Source organism: Oncorhynchus kisutch, unplaced genomic scaffold, assembly GCF_002021735.2.
Source record: "Oncorhynchus kisutch isolate 150728-3 unplaced genomic scaffold, Okis_V2 scaffold1339, whole genome shotgun sequence".
In the NCBI taxonomy this organism is placed as follows: domain Eukaryota; kingdom Metazoa; phylum Chordata; class Actinopteri; order Salmoniformes; family Salmonidae; genus Oncorhynchus; species Oncorhynchus kisutch.
Window position 1 is genome coordinate 5,516 of NW_022263284.1, and position 19,485 is coordinate 25,000.

At 47.2% G+C, this 19,485-nt stretch overlaps 2 protein-coding genes across 5 annotated transcripts in view; both read left to right on the plus strand.

Moving 5' to 3' along the window:
* The first annotated feature begins 1,337 nt into the window (after nucleotides 1-1,337).
* Nucleotides 1,338-15,467, plus strand: LOC109885730 (pyrroline-5-carboxylate reductase 1, mitochondrial-like). The gene is made up of 9 exons (XM_031818331.1): nucleotides 1,338-1,480; nucleotides 2,640-2,728; nucleotides 2,949-3,019; nucleotides 5,368-5,547; nucleotides 6,898-7,005; nucleotides 8,079-8,192; nucleotides 8,415-8,507; nucleotides 11,507-11,670; nucleotides 11,752-15,467. Exons 2-9 carry the CDS (start codon nucleotides 2,662-2,664, stop codon nucleotides 11,921-11,923), a joined length of 969 nt encoding a protein of 322 aa, XP_031674191.1. The 5' UTR covers nucleotides 1,338-1,480; nucleotides 2,640-2,661; the 3' UTR covers nucleotides 11,924-15,467.
* A 3,027-nt stretch (nucleotides 15,468-18,494) lies between these two features.
* The window catches only part of LOC109886361 (transcription factor MafG-like), a 33,294-nt gene continuing 32,303 nt past the window's right edge, over nucleotides 18,495-19,485 (plus strand). For 3 of the 4 annotated variants that reach the window (XR_004208233.1, XR_004208234.1, XM_031818332.1), the window contains exon 1: nucleotides 18,495-19,213. The gene's annotated coding sequence lies outside the window, so the exon portion shown is untranslated. The remainder of the gene's footprint in view (nucleotides 19,214-19,485) is intronic. The other variant, XM_031818333.1, reaches the window with a different exon arrangement.

Consider the following 19,485-nt stretch of genomic DNA (forward strand, 5'->3'; position numbering starts at 1 on the left):
TCGGGAGCCAGAGCAGATCAGACAGGAAAAAAAAGGAAATATATTATGTTCATTCGATTGGTAAATATTTGGCTTTTTGAGGCTTTTTGAGAACTTCCTGTCCTATGATTACTGTGAACTAAGTCACCTTCATGGAACTTCAGAGTGTCCAGCATTCTGAGAATGTCTGGCAGGCAGGGAATTCTGCATCTCGTAGATTCCTGGATAATCCGCTCCGTCAGGAGTCTAGCTCTAGTCTGGGTACCAGTCTTTGTAGCTGACATTAATCTCATTGCTACTTCCGGTGGTAGCAGGAGTGGAATGTTATAGCTGAATAGAGAATGGAAACCAGGCTAGTCTAGACCCACACATGGTCTGAATGTATGCAGTTTGGAAAAGACGGGGAAGGGGGGGGGGGGGGGGGCAATGTTCTCGGGGATCATCAAGCTGTTGACCTGGGTTGAGGGGGAGAGGGGAGAGGTTGCTGGAGGGGAAGCTCAGGTGACAGGGTTGGGTTGGGGAGTCTGTTATGCACGGAATGTGCTAGTTCCTATTTGTGTCGCTGCATATGGTAGCTTCCGTCTATCAGAGTGTCTCAGTAGTCTAACAAAGCTTCTGTCCCCATCCGTCTATCAGAGTGTCTCAGTAGTCTAACAAAGCTTTCTGTCCCCATCCGTCTATCAGAGTGTCTCAGTAGTCTAACAAAGCTTTCTGTCCCCATCCGTCTATCAGAGTGTCTCAGTAGTCTAACAAAGCATTCTGTCCCCATCCGTCTATCAGAGTGTCTCAGTAGTCTAACAAAGCTTTCTGTCCCCATCCGTCTATCAGAGTGTCTCAGTAGTCTAACAAAGCTTTCTGTCCCCATCCGTCGTATTGTTTTCACCGAATGTCCAGGTTTTGAGATCATGCAGATTAAGAAGAAAAGAAGAAGAGAGGTGGCCCCAACTCATTGAACGACTTTACTATAACCTACTTTATTCATTTATAACACATTCACAGTGCACTCATAGCCCTCTTCTTCTCAACAGCTCCTTCAACTGATTTCATTCAGTCCCACACTTTCTATAGGTTATATATGGTGGCACTGGAAGTTAAGTGGTTGACATATTGGCACAAAATAAACATAACCTACTTCTACAATGTGCATATGGCATTGAACTTGACTAACCTACATCTACAATGTGCATATGGCATTGAACTTGACCTATATTTTGGCTCCACGTACTTATTACTCTGGAAAATGATGCAACTGGGCAACGGAGACCACAAACCCCGCCCATAAGTGAATCAACGAGCCTAATCTTTACGCGGATTGGTAAGGAGTCTCAATTCATTGGTCCATTCTCATGCGCGGTCATGACGGCTACCCGGAACACATAGAGATTGGAAGCCACGTTGACAATGAAGTGGTGTTTTGTTTCATTCCAAAACCGGTGAAATAACGGTAACTGCACCGGTGTGTCTGTCCAGCGGCCAAAGGGGGTTGAAAATCGTACAGAAGGTAAGAGTACCTATTTTGCAAAGAACAATTTAAGCAATGTATGTTCCGTTGTTCATTAATTCATTTATTGCTCAGTCAGACAAGCTAGCTAGTGAGAAAGCATCAAAGACCAAAATAGTAACGTTACTTACTACTGCACCACTAAGTCACTGTAAATAGCCATTGCTAATGTTACAAGCCCTGCTAGCTATATTTGCTGCTGCAAGAACTAATACAAATTGCGAAACAGCTACAGTAGGTGTACAATTATCTGGTTGTAGCTGGCTAGTTATGCATTACAATGTACTGATTGATGTCTCGAACCTCAAACGAGATCATGCAAGCTGCCTACTGTTAACCTACCTAACTAAATGTTATGCTAAATATTCCCAACGGAAGTATACTGAACAAATATAAACGCAACATACAACAATTTTACAGTTAATCTGAGGAAATCAGTCATTTGAAATAAATGGAATTAGACCCGAATCTATGGATTTCAGATGACTGGGAATGTAGATATGCATCTGTTGGTCACCGATACCTTAAAAGAAATGGGCCTCAGGATCTCGTCACGTTATTTCGGTGCATTCAAATTGCCATCTATAAAATGCAATTGTGTTTTTTTGTTTATTCCGGGCCCATACTATAACCACACCGCCACCATGGGGCACTCTGTATACAACGTTGACCTCAGCAAACCGCTCGCACACATGACTCCATACATGTAGTCTGCGGTTGTGAGGCTGGTTGGACATACTGCCAAATTCTCTAAAATGACGGAGGCAGCTTATGTAGAGAAATAAACATTAAATTATCTGGCAACAGCTCTGGTGGACATTCCTTTATTCAGTATGCCTATTGCACACTCCCTCAACTTGAGGTCTGTGGCAAAACTGCACAGTCTTAGAGTGGCCTTTTATTGTCCCCAGCACAAGGTGCACCTGTGTATGATCATGCTGTTTAATCAGCTTCTTGAAATGTCACACCTGTCAGGTGGATGGATTATCTTGGCAACGGAGAAAATGCTCACTAACAGGGATGTAAAGAAATTTGTGCACAACATTTGAGAGCAGTAAGCTTTTTGTGCGTGTAACTGTTTAGCTAAAGTTATTGTGCCTTTTGTGCTGACTGTAATATTTAATGTTTTTGTGCTGACTGTAAGATCTGGGCTTTGCAGGACAAGCCACTTCACCGGAAAGATGAGTGTAGGATTCATCGGAGCCGGCCAGCTGGCTCACGCGCTGGTGAAAGGGTTCGCATCTGCGGGTAAGAAACCGGCAACCGGTTACCAACAGGCCGTAAAAATCTGTCTGGCCAGGGCAGGTCACTCTGACTGCTCGTGTACACAAGACTGGGCCCTGAAATGTCAACAAACGGTAGCTGTTATCAGTTGCAGTTCCAGTGACACAAATCTCTGTTGTGCACTGACCTCACCTCTCTCTTTAATCCTTTCTGTGCCCATCCTCTGTCTCTCTCTCTCCCCCAGGTGTAATAGCTACTCAGAGAATCATAGCCAGTTCTCCAGATACTGATCTGCCTACTGTTGCTGGCCTGAGGGTAAGAGGCAGGGATGTGTGTTTGCTCTGTTTGTGTGTGAGCGAGGGACAGGGCCTGTGCAGGCTTACCTGTTTTGTCTGTTTGAGGAAGTGTGTGTTGTGTATGTGTGTTGTTTAAATTGCCTTGCCTGGAAGGTGTGGATGTGTTTACGTGGCCTGGAAGGTGTGGATGTGTTTACGTGGCCTGGAAGGTGTGGATGTGTTTACGTGGCCTGGAAGGTGTGGATGTGTTTACGTGGCCTGGAAGGTGTGGATGTGTTTACGTGGCCTGGAAGGTGTGGATGTGTTTACGTGGCCTGGAAGGTGTGGATGTGTTTACGGGGCCTGGAAGGTGTGGATGTGTTTACGGGGCCTGGAAGGTGTGGATGTGTTTACGGGGCCTGGAAGGTGTGTGGATTAGAGGTCAACCGACTATGATTTTTCAACGCCAACCTGCCCGATTTTAAAATAAAAATATATATATTTTATGTGTGTGTATGTAATAATGACAATTACAACAATACTGAATGAACCCTTTTATTTTAGCTTAATATAATACATAAATAAACTCGATTTCGTCTCAAATAAATAATGAAACATGTTCAATTTGGTTTAAATAATGCAAAAACACAGTGTCGGAGAAGAAAGTAAAAGTACAATATGTGCCATGTAAAAAAGCTAACGTTTAAGTTCCTTGCTCAGAACATGAGAACATATGAAACCTGGTGGTTCAATATTCCCAGTTAAGAAGTTTTAGGTTGTAGTTATTATAGGAATTATGACCCGTCAACTATTTCTCTCTACCATTTGTATTTCATATACCTTTGACTATTGGATGTTCTAATAGGCACTTTCGTATTGCCAGTCTAATCTCAGGAATTAATAGGCTTGAAGTCATAAACAACGCTGTGCCTCAAGCATTGCTAAGAGCTGCTGGCGAACGCAGTAAAGTGCTGTTTGAATGAGTGCTTACGAGCCTGCTGCTGCCTACCACCGCTCAGTCAGACTGCTCTATCAAATATCAAATCATGGACTTAATTCTAATAAACACACAGCCCTTGATCATTAATATGGTCAAATCCGGTAAAATCCGGAACCATTCTATATTTTGCCGAACGGGTGGCAACCCTAAGTCTAAATGTTACATTGCACAACCTTCAATGTTATGTCATAATTGTGTAAAATTCTGTTTCGCAACAAGCCAGGCGGCCCAAACTACTGCATATACCCTGAACGCAAGAGAAGTGACACAATTTCCCTAGTTAAAATGCATTTTAGCAAGCAATATTATTTTAACCAAATATGCAGGTTTAAAAAAACATACTTCTGTGTATTAATTTTAAGAAAGTCATTGATGTTTATGGTTAGGTACATTCGTGCAACGATTGTGATTGGTTCGCCAATGCTCTTTTGTTAAATCATCACCCGTTTGGTAAAGTTGAAGTAGACTGTGATCTGATGATAAATTTAACAGGCACCACATTGATTATATGCAACACAGGACAAGCTAGTTGACGTAGTAATATCATCAAGGCCACCTGGGGCGGCGGGTAGCCTAGTGGTTGGAGGCGGGTAGCCTAGTGGTTGGAGGCGGGTAGCCTAGTGGTTGGAGGCGGGTAGCCTAGTGGTTGGAGGCGGGTAGCCTAGTGGTTGGAGGCGGGTAGCCTAGTGGTTGGAGGGCGGGTAGCCTAGTGGTTGGAGGCGGGTAGCCTAGTGGTTGGAGGCGGGTAGCCTAGTGGTTGGAGGCGGGTAGCCTAGTGGTTGGAGGCGGGTAGCCTAGTAACCGAAAGGTTGCAAGAACGAATTCCCGAGCTGACAAGGTAAAAATCTGTCGCTCTGCCCCTGAACAAGGCAGTTAACCAACTGTTCCTAGGCCGTCATTGAAAATAACAATTTGTTCTTGACTTGCCAAGTTAACAACATTTTATTTTATTTTTGTACCTTTATTTAACTTATGAAAAAACAATCAATCACTAGTTAAGTTTAAAGCTAGCTAGCAACTTACCATGACTCATTGCAGCCTCAAGGTCCTTTTTTACCCTGCACTCGCGTAACAGGTGGTCAGCTGATGTGTTTGCGTGGCCTGGGGGGGTTGGGTGTGTGTTTGCGTGCCCCTGGAGGGGGTGGGGGTGTTTGCGTGGCCTGGAGGGGGTGGGGGTGTTTGCGTGGCCTGGAGGGGGTGGGGGTGTTTACGTGGCCTGGAGGGTGTCTGTCTGTCTGTGTATAGGTAGGTAATGCTTCAACGTTTGTATGAGGGCTCTGCATTGTGTGTGTGTGTGTGTGTACACATCCTAGAAGGCCTTGCATATTCACTCTTAACCTGTCTCTCCCTCTGTCTTCCTGTCTTTCTGTCTCTCCCTCCTCCTCTAGAAAATGGGTGCTATCCTCACCACCAGTAACAAGGAGGTGGTGAACAAGAGTGATGTCCTGTTCCTGGCAGTCAAACCCCACATCATCCCCTTTGTGCTGGATGAGATTGGACCAGACATAGAGGATAGACACCTTATAGTGTCCTGTGCTGCAGGAGTCACCATCAGCTCTATAGAGAAGGTCAGAACCTGTCCTGGACCGGTCTGGTGGAGTCACCATCAGCTCTATAGAGAAGGTCAGAAAACACACACTTGCATGGACACACAGAGAAGGTCAGAACCTGTCCTGGACCGGTCTGGTGGAGTCACCATCAGCTCTATAGAGAAGGCCAGAACCTGTCCTGGACCGGTCTGGTGGAGTCACCATCAGCTCTATAGAGAAGGTCAGAACCTGTCTTGGACCGGTCTGGTGGAGTCCATGGATCACTTGAAAAATAGTCTTGTGAGGTAGTGCCTATTTAGTTCTGTCCTCAATGTCAGAGGAAAACATAGGTATAGTGAAATGTTTTGTTTTACAGGGTCAGCCATAGTAGTACTGCGCCCATGGAGAAAATTGGGATTAAGTGCCTTGCTCAAGGGCACATGGACAGAGTTGTTGTTAATATTATTATCATTGGCTCTGGGATTTGAACTAGCAACCATTCGGTAACTGGCCCAATATTGAAGAACCTAAAGAACGGTCAATGGACCAGGTCTCTTTTAAACTCCACAGTGCTGCCAGGACCCAAGAATTCCTCCTATAATCTCCTTTTATGACACTGTCCTCGTCACCTTTTGTTGTTATTTACATAACAGAGCCCCGTCTCCTCCATTTAGAAGTCTCCTTCCTGTACCTCCTCCGTGTAGTAGAAGGCTCCCTGCGGTACCACCTCCGTGTAGTAGGATGCTCCCTCCGTGTAGTAGGAGGCTCCCTGCGGTACCACCTCCGTGTAGTAGGATGCTCCCTCCGTGTAGTAGGAGGCTCCCTGCGGTACCACCTCCGTGTAGTAGGATGCTCCCTCCGTGTAGTAGGAGGCTCCCTCCGGTACCACCTCCGTGTAGTAGGAGGCTCCCTCCGGTACCACCTCCGTGTAGTAGGAGGCTCCCTCCGGTACCACCTCCGTGTAGTAGGAGGCTCCCTGCTGTACCACCTCCGTGTAGTAGGAGGCTCCCTGCTGTGCCACCTCCGTGTAGTAGGAGGCTCCCTGCTGTGCCACCTCCGTGTAGTAGGAGGCTCCCTGCTGTGCCACCTCCGTGTAGTAGGAGGCTCCCTGCTGTGCCACCTCCGTGTAGTAGGAGGCTCCCTCCGGTGCCACCTCCGTGTAGTAGGAGGCTCCCTCCGGTGCCACCTCTAACCAATACTCTCGCTCTCTCTCCCCTTCACTAACCCATCTCTCTCGCTCTCTCTCCCCTTCACTAACCCATCTCTCTCGCTCTCTCTCCCCTTCACTAACCCATCTCTCTCGCTCTCTCCCCTTCACTAACCCATCTCTCTCGCTCTCTCTCCCCTTCACTAACCCATCTCTCTCGTTCTCTCCTTTTCTCCCCCCAGAAGCTGCTTCAGTACCGTCCGTTCCCCAAGGTGATGAGGTGTATGACCAACACCCCCGTCGTGGTGAGAGAGGGAGCTACAGTCTACGCTACAGGAACACATGCTGAGGTACACACACACATTCACTAGGCACATTCTGACGTACACGCATTCACTAGGCACATTCTGACGTACACGCATTCACTAGGCACATTCTGACGTACACGCATTCACTAGGCACATTCTGACGTACACGCACTCACTAGGCACATTCTGACGTACACGCACTCACTAGGCACATTCTGACGTACACGCACTCACTAGGCACATTCTGACGTACACGCACTCACTAGGCACATTCTGACGTACACGCACTCACTAGGCACATTCTGACGTACACGCACTCACTAGGCACATTCTGACGTACACGCACTCACTAGGCACATTCTGACGTACACGCACTCACTAGGCACATTCTGACGTACACGCACTCACTAGGCACATTCTGACGTACACGCACTCACTAGGCACATTCTGACGTACACGCACTCACTAGGCACATTCTGACGTACACGCACTCACTAGGCACATTCTGACGTACACGCACTCACTAGGCACATTCTGACGTACACGCACTCACTAGGCACATTCTGACGTACACGCACTCACTAGGCACATTCTGACGTACACGCACTCACTAGGCACATTCTGACGTACACGCACTCACTAGGCACATTCTGACGTACACGCACTCACTAGGCACATTCTGACGTACACGCACTCACTAGGCACATTCTGACGTACACGCACTCACTAGGCACATTCTGACGTACACGCACTCACTAGGCACATTCTGACGTACACGCACTCACTAGGCACATTCTGACGTACACGCACTCACTAGGCACATTCTGACGTACACGCACTCACTAGGCACATTCTGACGTACACGCACTCACTAGGCACATTCTGACGTACACGCACTCACTAGGCACATTCTGACGTACACGCACACACACACATTCACTAGGCACCAAACAGAAGAAAACCGGGTGAACCCGTTTCTGTTGCAAAAAAAAGTATTTCTACAGTGAATTAAGGGTCAAATCTCCATCTCTTTTATCTTAATACCGTTCTCTCTCCCCATCGCTCTCTCTTTCCCCATCTCTCTCTCTCTCTCTCTCTCCCCACCTGTGTGGCAGGTGGAGGATGGTAAGTTGTTGGAACAGCTGATGGCCAGTGTTGGGTTCTGTACAGAGGTGGAGGAGGACCTTATCGATGCCGTCACCGGCCTCAGTGGCAGCGGCCCCGCCTACGTGAGTCACTGACCTATCATAGAGGGGTTGAGGGGCCTGGCCATGCCTACGTGAGTCACTGACCTATCATAGAGGGGTAGAGGGGCCTGGCCATGCCTATGTGAGTCACTGTTGGCCTTCCTCCATACACATTACACACTGCTAAGCACCCACTCACAATGTATTTACCTCAGTGGGTGATTTCTGTCCTAAATAAAGAAGTGGTTGTGTGTGTGATGACAGGCGTTCACAGCTCTGGATGCCCTAGCCGATGGAGGGGTGAAGATGGGTCTACCCAGGAGACTAGCGGTCAGACTGGGAGCTCAGGCACTACTGGTCAGTAACATCATAGTATCACACTGTCACATATCATTACACTGTCACATATCATTACACTGTCACATATCATTACACTGTCACATATCATTACAACTCAGGTCTAACTGGTCAGTAACATCATATCATTACACTGTCACATATCATTACACTGTCACATATCATTACACTGTCACATATCATTACACTGTCACAAATCATTACAACTCAGGTCTAACTGGTCAGTAACATCATATCATTACACTGTCACATATCATTACACTGTCACATATCATTACAACTCAGGTCTAACTGGTCAGTAACATCATATCATTACACTGTCACATATCATTACAACTCAGGTCTAACTGGTCAGTAACATCATATCATTACACTGTCACATATCATTACACTGTCACATATCATTACAACTCAGGTCTAACTGGTCAGTAACATCATATCATTACACTGTCACATATCATTACAACTCAGGTCTAACTGGTCAGTAACATCATTACACTGTCACACATCATTACACTGTCACACATCATTACAGCTCAGGTCTAACTGGTCCTTAACATCATATCATTACACTGTAACACATCATTACACTGTCACATATCATTACAGCCCATCGTTACACCAGACAGACCACAGCCTAAACAACGACCCATCGTTACACCAGACAGACCAGAGCCCAAACAGCAACCCATCGTTACACCAGACAGACCACAGCCCAAACAACGACCCATCGTTACACCAGACAGACCACAGCCCAAACAGCAACCCATCATTACACCAGACAGACCACAGCCCAAACAACGACCCATCGTTACACCAGACAGACCACAGCCCAAACAACGACCCATCGTTACACCAGACAGACCACAGCCCAAACAACGACCCATCGTTACACCAGACAGCCCAAACAACGACCCATCGTTACACCAGACAGCCCAAACAACGACCCATCGTTACACCAGACAGCCCAAACAACAACCCATCGTTACACCAGACAGACCAGAGCCCAAACAACGACCCCTCGTTACACCAGACAGACCACAGCCCAAACAACGACCCCTCGTTACACCAGACAGACCAGAGCCCAAACAGCTACCCATCGTTACACCAGACAGCCCAAACAACGACCCATCGTTACACCAGACAGACCACAGCCCAAACAACGACCCATCGTTACACCAGACAGACCAGAGCCCAAACAACGACCCATCGTTACACCAGACAGACCACAGCCCAAACAACGACCCATCGTTACACCAGACAGACCAGAGCCCAAACAGCTACCCATCATTACACCAGACAGACCACAGCCCAAACAACGACCCATCCTTACACCAGACAGACCAGAGCCCAAACAGCTACCTATCATTACACCAGACAGACCACAGCCCAAACAGCTACCCATCATTACACCAGACAGACCAGAGTAACAGTAGTAGAACGGAGGACCGTTTTTCTGAATTCAACATGACATTTTTAACGTTGGAATTTCACTTTGTTTCCTGTATAGAACACATTTAAAACATTGTCACACTGCATTGTTCTGAGCCCCAGGCTAGACTGGTCCTGGGGTAGCTTAATTAACCTGTGTTCACACTGCATTGTTCTGAGCCCCAGGCTAGACTGGTCCTGAGGTAGCTTAATTAACCTGTGTTCACACAAGTATTTGCTAACTCTGGACTAAGTTTTAGTCCTGGGCTACGGAGTCACTTGTATTCCTTAGGCCTGAGCTAACGGACAAACACAACATGCAACCAACACATCTGACACGCGACCAATGTTATGAGGAATACGACGTTTATTAACACATTATTTCACATTGCTTCTAGACTAGCATTTGATTTCCAACAGTACTAGTTTGTACAAACCTTGCTGTCTGCCTGACCTTAAATAATTTTTTCACTTATGAAATTAGATGTCACCCCTGTAAAGACGATGCTGTGCACGAACGAGACGGCAACTTTTCTAATCCCGGCGAAATCATGCAACAATAATAATATTATCATGGATATATCTAATTACAGTAAATGTCAAAATTAAATCTATGAAATAAACGAAAATGGAGCGTTTGCTGCCCTTCCAGCTGTAGAGTTTTTAGCTTTAGTTGGCTGAGTAAGAAGACGTTAGCCAGCCTGCTACATAGCAACCATTTCTGTTATGCATAGCAACCAATGTTTATGCCCGGATGAAAGTGTTTTGTCCTCAGATGGAATAGTTCTCAATGTAACGCGCAGAACGCATCACAAGCGTATGTACATTAAGGGATTGTGATTGGACAGTGACCATTCTAGGCGATGTTCTTGACCCGGATTCACACACACTGGCAATTTATGCGCGGTGTTTCTGGGGCTAGTGTACGCGGTGTTTCTGGGGCTAGTGTGCGCGGTGTTTCTGGGGCTAGTGTGCGCGGTGTTTCTGGGGCTAGTGTGCGCGGTGTTTCTGGGGCTAGTGTGCGCGGTGTTTCTGGGGCTAGTGTGCGCGGTGTTTCTGGGGCTAGTGTGCGCGGTGTTTCTGGGGCTAGTGTGCGCGGTGTTTCTGGGGCTAGTGTGCGCGGTGTTTCTGGGGCTAGTAGGCGCGGTGTTTCTGGGGCTGGTGTGCGCGGTGTTTCTGGGGCTAGTGTGCGCGGTGTTTCTGGGGCTAGTGTGCGCGGTGTTTCTGGGGCTAGTGTGCGCAGTGTTTCTGGGGCTAGTGTGCGCGGTGTTTCTGGGGCTGGTGTGCGCGGTGTTTTCTGGGGCTAGTGTGCGCTGTCTGAGCTAACGCTACTCTGGAGCAGGGCAGCTAGCTTGTGCTAAGGTGGATGCTATCCCTCTTTACAATGTGTGAACACTCGCTTAGTTCCGGGCTAACCCCAGATTGTAAATAATGATGACCTTTGAACTGTTTTAGCTCCCATTTTTAATTCTAAAATCTAAACGGAGTCAATATGATGCCCTTGCTGGTTTTGTGGTTGACTGATGGTGACTCGCTCCCTCTGTCTGTCTCTCCTCCTTCACCCACAGGGAGCAGCTAAGATGTTGTTGGACTCTGAGCTGCACCCTGGCCAGCTGAAGGACAACGTGTGTTCCCCTGGGGGAGCCACCATCCACGCCCTGCACGTGATGGAGAGTGGCGGATTCCGCAGTCTGCTCATCAACGCCGTGGAGGCTTCTTGTATCAGGACACGGTGAGGGAGGGGGGAGGGGGACACACACCTTAAACCAGACAGACACAGACATGCTGACTTACCTCCTCCCATCCTCCTCAGGGAGCTGCAGTTCCTAGCGGACCAGGAGCGCATCTCCCCGGCAGCCATTAAGAAGACCACCCTGGACAAGGTCCTGCAGCAGCCTGGGGTCAGCCAGGGGTCAGGGGTCAACGGCAAGCCAGGACTCAGCCTCAGGAGAAACCCCCCAGGACCTGTCAAGAAGAACAACTGAGATGGAGACACACACACACCACCTATAACACCAGGACTCAGCGTCAGGAGAAACCCCCCAGGATCTGTCAAGAAGAACAGCGATGGATGGACACACACACTCTCTCTCACAACATTTGGAAATGCAGCTTGCACAGACCCATAGCGTTGTCTGACAGGGAGTCTGTGTACACACACGTGAACAGAAATGCATGTACAACATGCCCCCTATCTACCTTGTCTTCAGTCTGTCTGAGGATGTGTGTCTCCGCGGTGATAACGACCCAATGGGCCAAAACATCTGTGAATATTTCAGATAGAAATGCAATGCATAGAGCTGACATGAGTCCTTATTCTGCATGACAGAGGAATGCATAGAATCTGTTCTTTGCAATTCATTTCTTTCTGAGCGTTTTCTTTTTAATGTTGCCCCTGCAGCCGAAGCAGGCAACAGATGGCTTCAGTGATGGCTTTTTTTGCCTGATGACTCAAACTGAATTCTTCCCACTGCTCTGTTCACTGCACATGTTGAAGTTGTTTGTGGTGATGTCATAATGAGGGATGTTGTACAAAAGTGATCAGCGATTGGATCACCTCGAACCAATCAGAGCATCAAAGCCAATGACACTTTTTTTTTTTTTAAATGCCTCTTTACTCACGTGTGCTTTGGTTCTGGCCCAACCCATTGGTTTCTGGGACCAATCGGAACCTTTGTGTTTGTGTTCAGGACAACCGTCAGGGGCGGGGTACTCAGATCTAGACTCATTGCGGAGAATTAATGCTAGTGGTCTAGCGTTTTCATGGGAGCAAGGCGTTTGGGTACCTAGGCAAGCCATTTCTAAGGTAGTGTCCCAAATTGCACCCTATTCTCCCCCTCCCCAATAGGGGTCAATGGTAGTGCACTATAAAGGAAATAGGCTGCCATTTGGGATTTACGCCAAGTGTACTATACAGAGAGTTCCAATGTATTTAATATGAAGCCAGATCACGCCATGAAAACCCTTTTATTTTGCTTGTTGTGATTTGCTTGTCATTATTCTTGGCCTACAGTGTTATTTTATGGACTGACTGAACAACAATTGTTTTTGTTTTTTACATATTCTATTGTCCGTATGTTGCGGTCACCATCAGGACAAAAAATGAACACTAGCCACCAGACAAGTGAACACTAGCCACCAGACAAGTGAACACTAGCCACCAGACAAGTGAACACTAGCCACCAGACAAATGAACAGTAGCCACCAGACAAGTGAACACTAGCCACCAGACAAGTGAACACTAGCCACCAGACAAGTGAACACTAGCCACCAGACAAATGAACAGTAGCCACCAGACAAGTGAACACTAGCCACCAGACAAGTGAACACTAGCCACCAGACAAATGAACAGTAGCCACCAGACAAGTGAACACTAGCCACCAGACAAATGAACAGTAGCCACCAGACAAGTGAACACTAGCCACCAGACAAATGAACAGTAGCCACCAGACAAGTGAACACTAGCCACCAGACAAATGAACAGTAGCCACCAGACAAATGAACACTAGCCACCAGACTAGTGAACACTAGCCACCAGACAAATGAACAGTAGCCACCAGACAAATGAACACTAGCCACCAGACAAGTGAACACTAGCCACCAGACAAGTGAACACTAGCCACCAGACAAATGAACAGTAGCCACCAGTCAAGTGAACACTAGCCACCAGACAAGTGAACACTAGCCACCAGACAAGTGAACACTAGCCACCAGACAAATGAACACTAGCCACCAGACAAGTGAACACTAGCCACCAGACAAGTGAACACTAGCCACCAGACAAGTGAACACTAGCCACCAGACAAATGAACAGTAGCCACCAGACAAGTGAACACTAGCCCCCAGACAAATGAACACTAGCCACTAGTAATCTGCATAGATTACCAGAACTAAACCAGATCTGGAGATGTGTTCAACATCTCAGTAACCACAGCAACGTGATGTAACAATCTGATCATCTGCATAGATTACCAGAACTAACCCAGACCTGGAGACATGTTCAACATCTCAGTAACCACAGCAACGTGATGTAACAATCTGATCATCTGCATAGATTACCAGAACTAAACCAGACCTGGAGACGTGTTCAACATCTCAGTAACCACAGCAACGTGATGTAACAATCTGATCATCTGCAGACATATTCAGTCTATCTGTTAAGTGAGGAAGACTCATCCTTCAGCGAAGAAGATGCTACCATGTTATTATGTCTCTCTGAAAGGGAATGTGGTATTTAACCTTCCAGTATATCTACTTTATCTCTGTCGTCAGTGTATGTGTATGTTTTGATACTGATTAGGAAAATGTGTATGGTCAATTACCAAAGGCTCTGTCCTACATTGTATATTGAGTTAGCATATGTTAGTGAAAGGAGGCAAGTCGAGGAAGCTACTTACCATAGAGTATTGGGATGCAGCCCAGCTCTAGCTGTTCAGTTGTTTCAACTCAGCATCTGGAGACACAGAGGAAGTCACAGTACAGTATGATGATGTCCTGCCCCCCCCCCCCCCCCCCCCCCCCCCTTTGCCTTGACAAGTACAGTTCTACAGATGTCATGGCCCGTCATCGTCACGTACTCAACGGGGGACAGACGGGGTACAGTTTCAACCCCAGTGCCCCCGCGGATACAAATAGACATTTGTGAAGAGTGGCTGTGTACCAAATGGCACCCTGTTCCCTACATAGTCCTCTAAGGGTCCTGGTCTAGTGTTGTCTACTATACAGGGAATGTGGTGGCATTTGGGAGTCAGGATGCAGACAGTTTTTCCCTCACTGCCATAGATACGGATTCTGATTGGTTGGTGAGGGAGGAAACGAGCCGACCGGTTTTAGAACCCTGTCGGCATTCTGAAGGAGGTGGGTGACATCTCAGGTCCAGGAGAGGTTCAGGTCAGGGTGGATGTGGCATTCTATACCCTATACAGTGCAACACTTCTGACTAGGACCCATAGGGCTGTGGTCAAAAGTAGTGCACTAGGAAATGTGGGTGCCAATGAGCATGCACAGACTGGCTCTACTTTTTGGTGGCACATTGATATTTAAATTGTTATGGGGGTGACCCCCAGCCCTCCTGCAATTCAAATCATGGTTCATTTCCTGTCTTTTTTCTCTCCTTTTATACTCTAAACTTTAAAGTCAAACTAAAAGAAAGTCATCCAAGTTCATTTTACTTCTACAATAACTTTTATATTGCCTTCAACAATATTACAGGACACAGGCCAATTGTTTGTTTGCCTCTGAAATATGACTGCAGAAGACCATGTTGTGTGAGAGTTGTCCTCCACGGCGTGTCCATTGTAAAGTCTGCAGTTTGAATAGAAGACATACTTTACGAGGCACCAGGTGTAGAAGGTAATGACAATATGCAGGGAAACCGTGGAGACAAGCGTCAGTGGAGATAAATGTTCCCCAATCACAGCGGAACAATACTAACCGCTTGCAGCCTACAGGATTAGCTAGATTACGGTTAAAAGTGGCCTTTGATTAAAGTGTGTGTGTGTAAAAAATAAATAAAGGCCTTGATTAAAACTGTCTCCCGCGTCCCACTCGACGTTCCCCGGCCCCAGAGGCTCTGTCTGCGTCCCTAATTCCACCCTACTCCCTATATAGTTGACTGATTTGGACCAGAGCCCTGGTCAACAGTAATACACTATAAAATGAACAGGGTGGTATCTGGGACGCAGCCTCTGTTTGTGTGGTGGGTTTTCAGGAGGAAGGGTTAGTACTGGAGACGCTGAAGTGGTTCACTAATCCCTCTTTTATTCTGAAAGGTTATTCTCCGCTGTCGCAGAGATAAGTCCTGCTCCTCAAGAGGATTCCATTTGACTCTCAATAACACACACACCTACACACAGTGTGGTCGGGAGAGGAGAGTTCAATAGCGGTTAATCCTCCCACACAGTGTGTGTGTGTGTCATTCCAAAGGCCTTTGAACAGGAGGAATGGACCCGTCTTTTTCACTTGTCCTAGGCCAGGACTCTCCGACCCTGTTCCTGGAGAGATACCCTCCTGGAGGTTCACTCCGACCCTGTTCCTGGAGAGATACCCTCCTGGAGGTTCACTCCGACCCCTGTTCCCGGAGAGAGACCCTCCTTTAGGTTTTCACTCCGACCCCTGTTCCCGGAGAGAGACCCTCCTTTAGGTTTTCACTCCGACCCCAGTTGTAACTAACCTGATGCAGCTGATCAACCAGCTAATTATTAGAATCAGAGGAGCTAGATTAGGGTTGGAGCAAAAACATACAGGAGGGTAGCCGTCCAGGAACAGGGTCGGAGTGAACCTCCAGGAGGGTATCTCTCCAGGAACAGGGTCGGAGTGAACCTCCAGGAGGGTATCTCTCCAGGAACAGGGTCTAATTGGATTTACAGGATGATCCCTCATTCAGACCTATAGCCATACCTCATTCAGAGCTATAGCCATACCTCATTCAGACCTATAGCCAGATCTCATTCAGACCTATAGCCATACCTCATTCAGACCTATAGCCATACCTCATTCAGACCTATAGCCATACCTCAGTCAGACCTATAGCTATACCTCAGTCAGACCTATAGCCATACCTCATTCAGACCTATAGCCATACCTCATTCAGACCTATAGCCATACCTCAGTCAGACCTATAGCCATATCTCATTCAGACCTATAGCCATACCTCATTCAGACCTATAGCCATACCTCATTCAGACCTATAGCCATACCTCATTCAGACCTATAGCCATACCTCATTCAGACCTATAGCCATACCTCATTCAGACCTATAGCCATACCTCAGTCAGACCTATAGCCAGATCTCATTCAGACCTATAGCTATACCTCATTCAGACCTATAGCCATACCTCATTCAGACCTATAGCCAGATCTCATTCAGACCTATAGCCATACCTCATTCAGACCTATAGCCATACCTCATTCAGACCTATAGCCAGATCTCATTCAGACCTATAGCCAGATCTCATTCAGACCTATAGCCATACCTCAGTCAGACCTATAGCCATACCTCATTCAGACCTATAGCCATACCTCATTCAGACCTATAGCCAGATCTCATTCAGACCTATAGCCAGATCTCATTCAGACCTATAGCCAGATCTCATTCAGACCTATAGCCATACCTCATTCAGACCTATAGCCATACCTCATTCAGACCTATAGCCATACCTCAGTCAGACCTATAGCCATACCTCAGTCAGACCTATAGCCATACCTCATTCAGACCTATAGCCATACCTCATTCAGACCTATAGCCATACCTCATTCAGACCTATAGCCAGATCTCATAAAATTGTTTATCCATCAAGACAGACCAGACAGGCTCACCTCTGACGTGTGTGTGTGAGAGAGAGAACATTGATCTCAGAGATGATATTGTATCTCTAGATGCAGCTGATGGAACAGGAGAGTGAAAGAGAGCGGGAGAACAGGAGGATGTGAGTCAGCACTCTGGGCTTCTCTTTGTGGTTCTGACATTGTTTGTGTTCCAAATGGAACCCTATTCCCTATATAGTGCACTACTTTTGACCAGGGACTATAGGGTTGTAGCTAAAAGTAGTGCACTATAAATGGAATAGGGTGCCATTTTGGGACAAATTCCTTCAAACAGTTATTTTAGGCGTCATTCAACTGGACCTAGTCCTAGACGAGACAGAACTATAGTTTATGTACAGATCTAGACAGAACTATAGTTTATGTACAGATCTAGACAGAACTATAGTTTATGTACAGATCTAGACAGAACTATAGTTTATGTACAGATTTAGACAGAACTATAGTTTATGTACAGATGGGTAGTCATCTAAAGTGGCATCTTCTCCCCCTTTCCTTCTCTCTCCCTCTCCTCTCCCCCTCTCTTCTCCCCCTTTCCTCTCTCTCCTCTCCTCTCTCCCCCTCCTCTCTCCCTCTCCCCTCCCCCTCTCTTCTCCCCCTTTCCTCTCTCTCCTCTCTCCCTCTCCTCTCTCTCCCTCTCCTCTCTCTCTCTTCTCTCTCCCTCTCCTCTCTCCCTCTCCTCTCCCTCTCCCCCTCTCCTCTCTCTCCCTCTCCTCTCCCTCTCCTCTTCTCTCCCCCTCTCCTCTCTCTCTCCTCTCCACCTCTCCTCTCTCTCTCTCCTCTCTCCCTCTCCTCTTCTCTCTCTCCCTCTCCTCTCTCCCCCTCTCCTCTCTCTTCTCTCTCCCTCTCCTCTCTCTTCTCTCTCTCTCTCTCCTCTCCCCCTCTCCTTCCCTCTCCTCTCTCCCTCTCACCTCTCTCCTACTCTCCCCCCCCCCCCCCCCCCTGTCTCCTCTTTTCTCTACAAGTTTTGTTCTGTACACTGCAGATGAAAGACGACAAGGAGAGAAAGATACAGTAGTTTAGACCAGGGGCGTCAAACTCATTCCATGGAGGGATGATTCCTTTGTCACTGATTCGGTGTGTGTGAGAGAGGCATTGTGTGTGTGTGTGAGCTTACTCGAGCCTAGCACTCCTCATATTCTTTTAAAAACACCGAAATATAACGTTATTCAGTAGTGAGTACGAGAGTGTGTTGCCACTCAACCGAAGCTCGTGTTTTGCTGAGTGGGCACGCGCTCTGCTCTACTCTTTCCTACGTCGCGCCCGCCCGGGTGTGTGTGCTGCTGACTGCGGGCGCAGCGCCATCATGCCGTTGGAGCGCTAGACACGCCGTTTTAAAGGGCTAGCCTCACTGTGCTGTGCCGTTCTCTCTCTCTCTCTCCCTCCCTGCCTGCTGTGTGCTGCTGATTCATCACGATTAGGTGGTTAGCCAGCCTGCCTGCCAGCCATAGGCTACATGCACAAGCCATGCCAACCAGACTGAGTGGGGGCTTTCATAGCTAAAGTAGACAAAGAAAGGGCTTTCTTGTCAAACGTAGGCTAGGCTATAGCATCGCACTACAGTGCAGAGAGAACAACGTGTGGCGGTTGGGAATGTTTTTGATAACTTCATTGCGAGATAGATTGATCATATCGAGAGTTACGGGGGGACTGGGAATCCCCCCCCTGTTTTTCAGAAATCAGACATCGTTAATCGGTTTACATAGAGTAGCCTAGCTAGATAAGGAAGAGGAAGATATATCGTGTATTCGGGATGTGTAGCCGAGTTGGAACTGTCTAGAAAACGTGATTATAGGTTAGGTGGCTGGAGATATTTACAGCAGAAGAACTGTCCGAGTATTCGAGTGCTGAAACGGAAGCAAGCGGAGCGGAGCGGGAAACGGGCCGCACTGGATAGGGACGCAACAGCCGCGAGCGCGGTCAGCGTGTGTCTGTCTGTTGCTATTTCAGAGGTAAGATTCATAACAGCTGTTTTCAGGGAGTTGTTAACGTTGCATAATGATGATAGTGTAAACTCGACGTCACTTTCTAGTTATCTTGATGTCTTTAATTATATGTGCCTTAGTTTAATATTGCCAAGAAGGCATGTGCGTGTCAAAAGTGAAAGAGACAAACGCTTCGCAAATTTTATGACATTTGTTATTTTTTTGTGTCAGGGGACACGGGGGTTACAGTTTTAAACGTCTAGCCTCCACCTCTCCTTTTATTTGTGTCAAATAATTTT

Coding starts and splice junctions, on each gene's coding strand:
- LOC109885730 (XM_031818331.1), top strand. CDS start 2,662: ATGAGTGTAGGATTCATCGGAGCCGGCCAGCTGGCTCACGCGCTGGTG. Junction 7,006..8,078: donor CTACAGGAACACATGCTGAG/GTACACACACAC, acceptor CCTGTGTGGCAG/GTGGAGGATGGTAAGTTGTT. Junction 8,193..8,414: donor GTGGCAGCGGCCCCGCCTAC/GTGAGTCACTGA, acceptor GTGTGATGACAG/GCGTTCACAGCTCTGGATGC.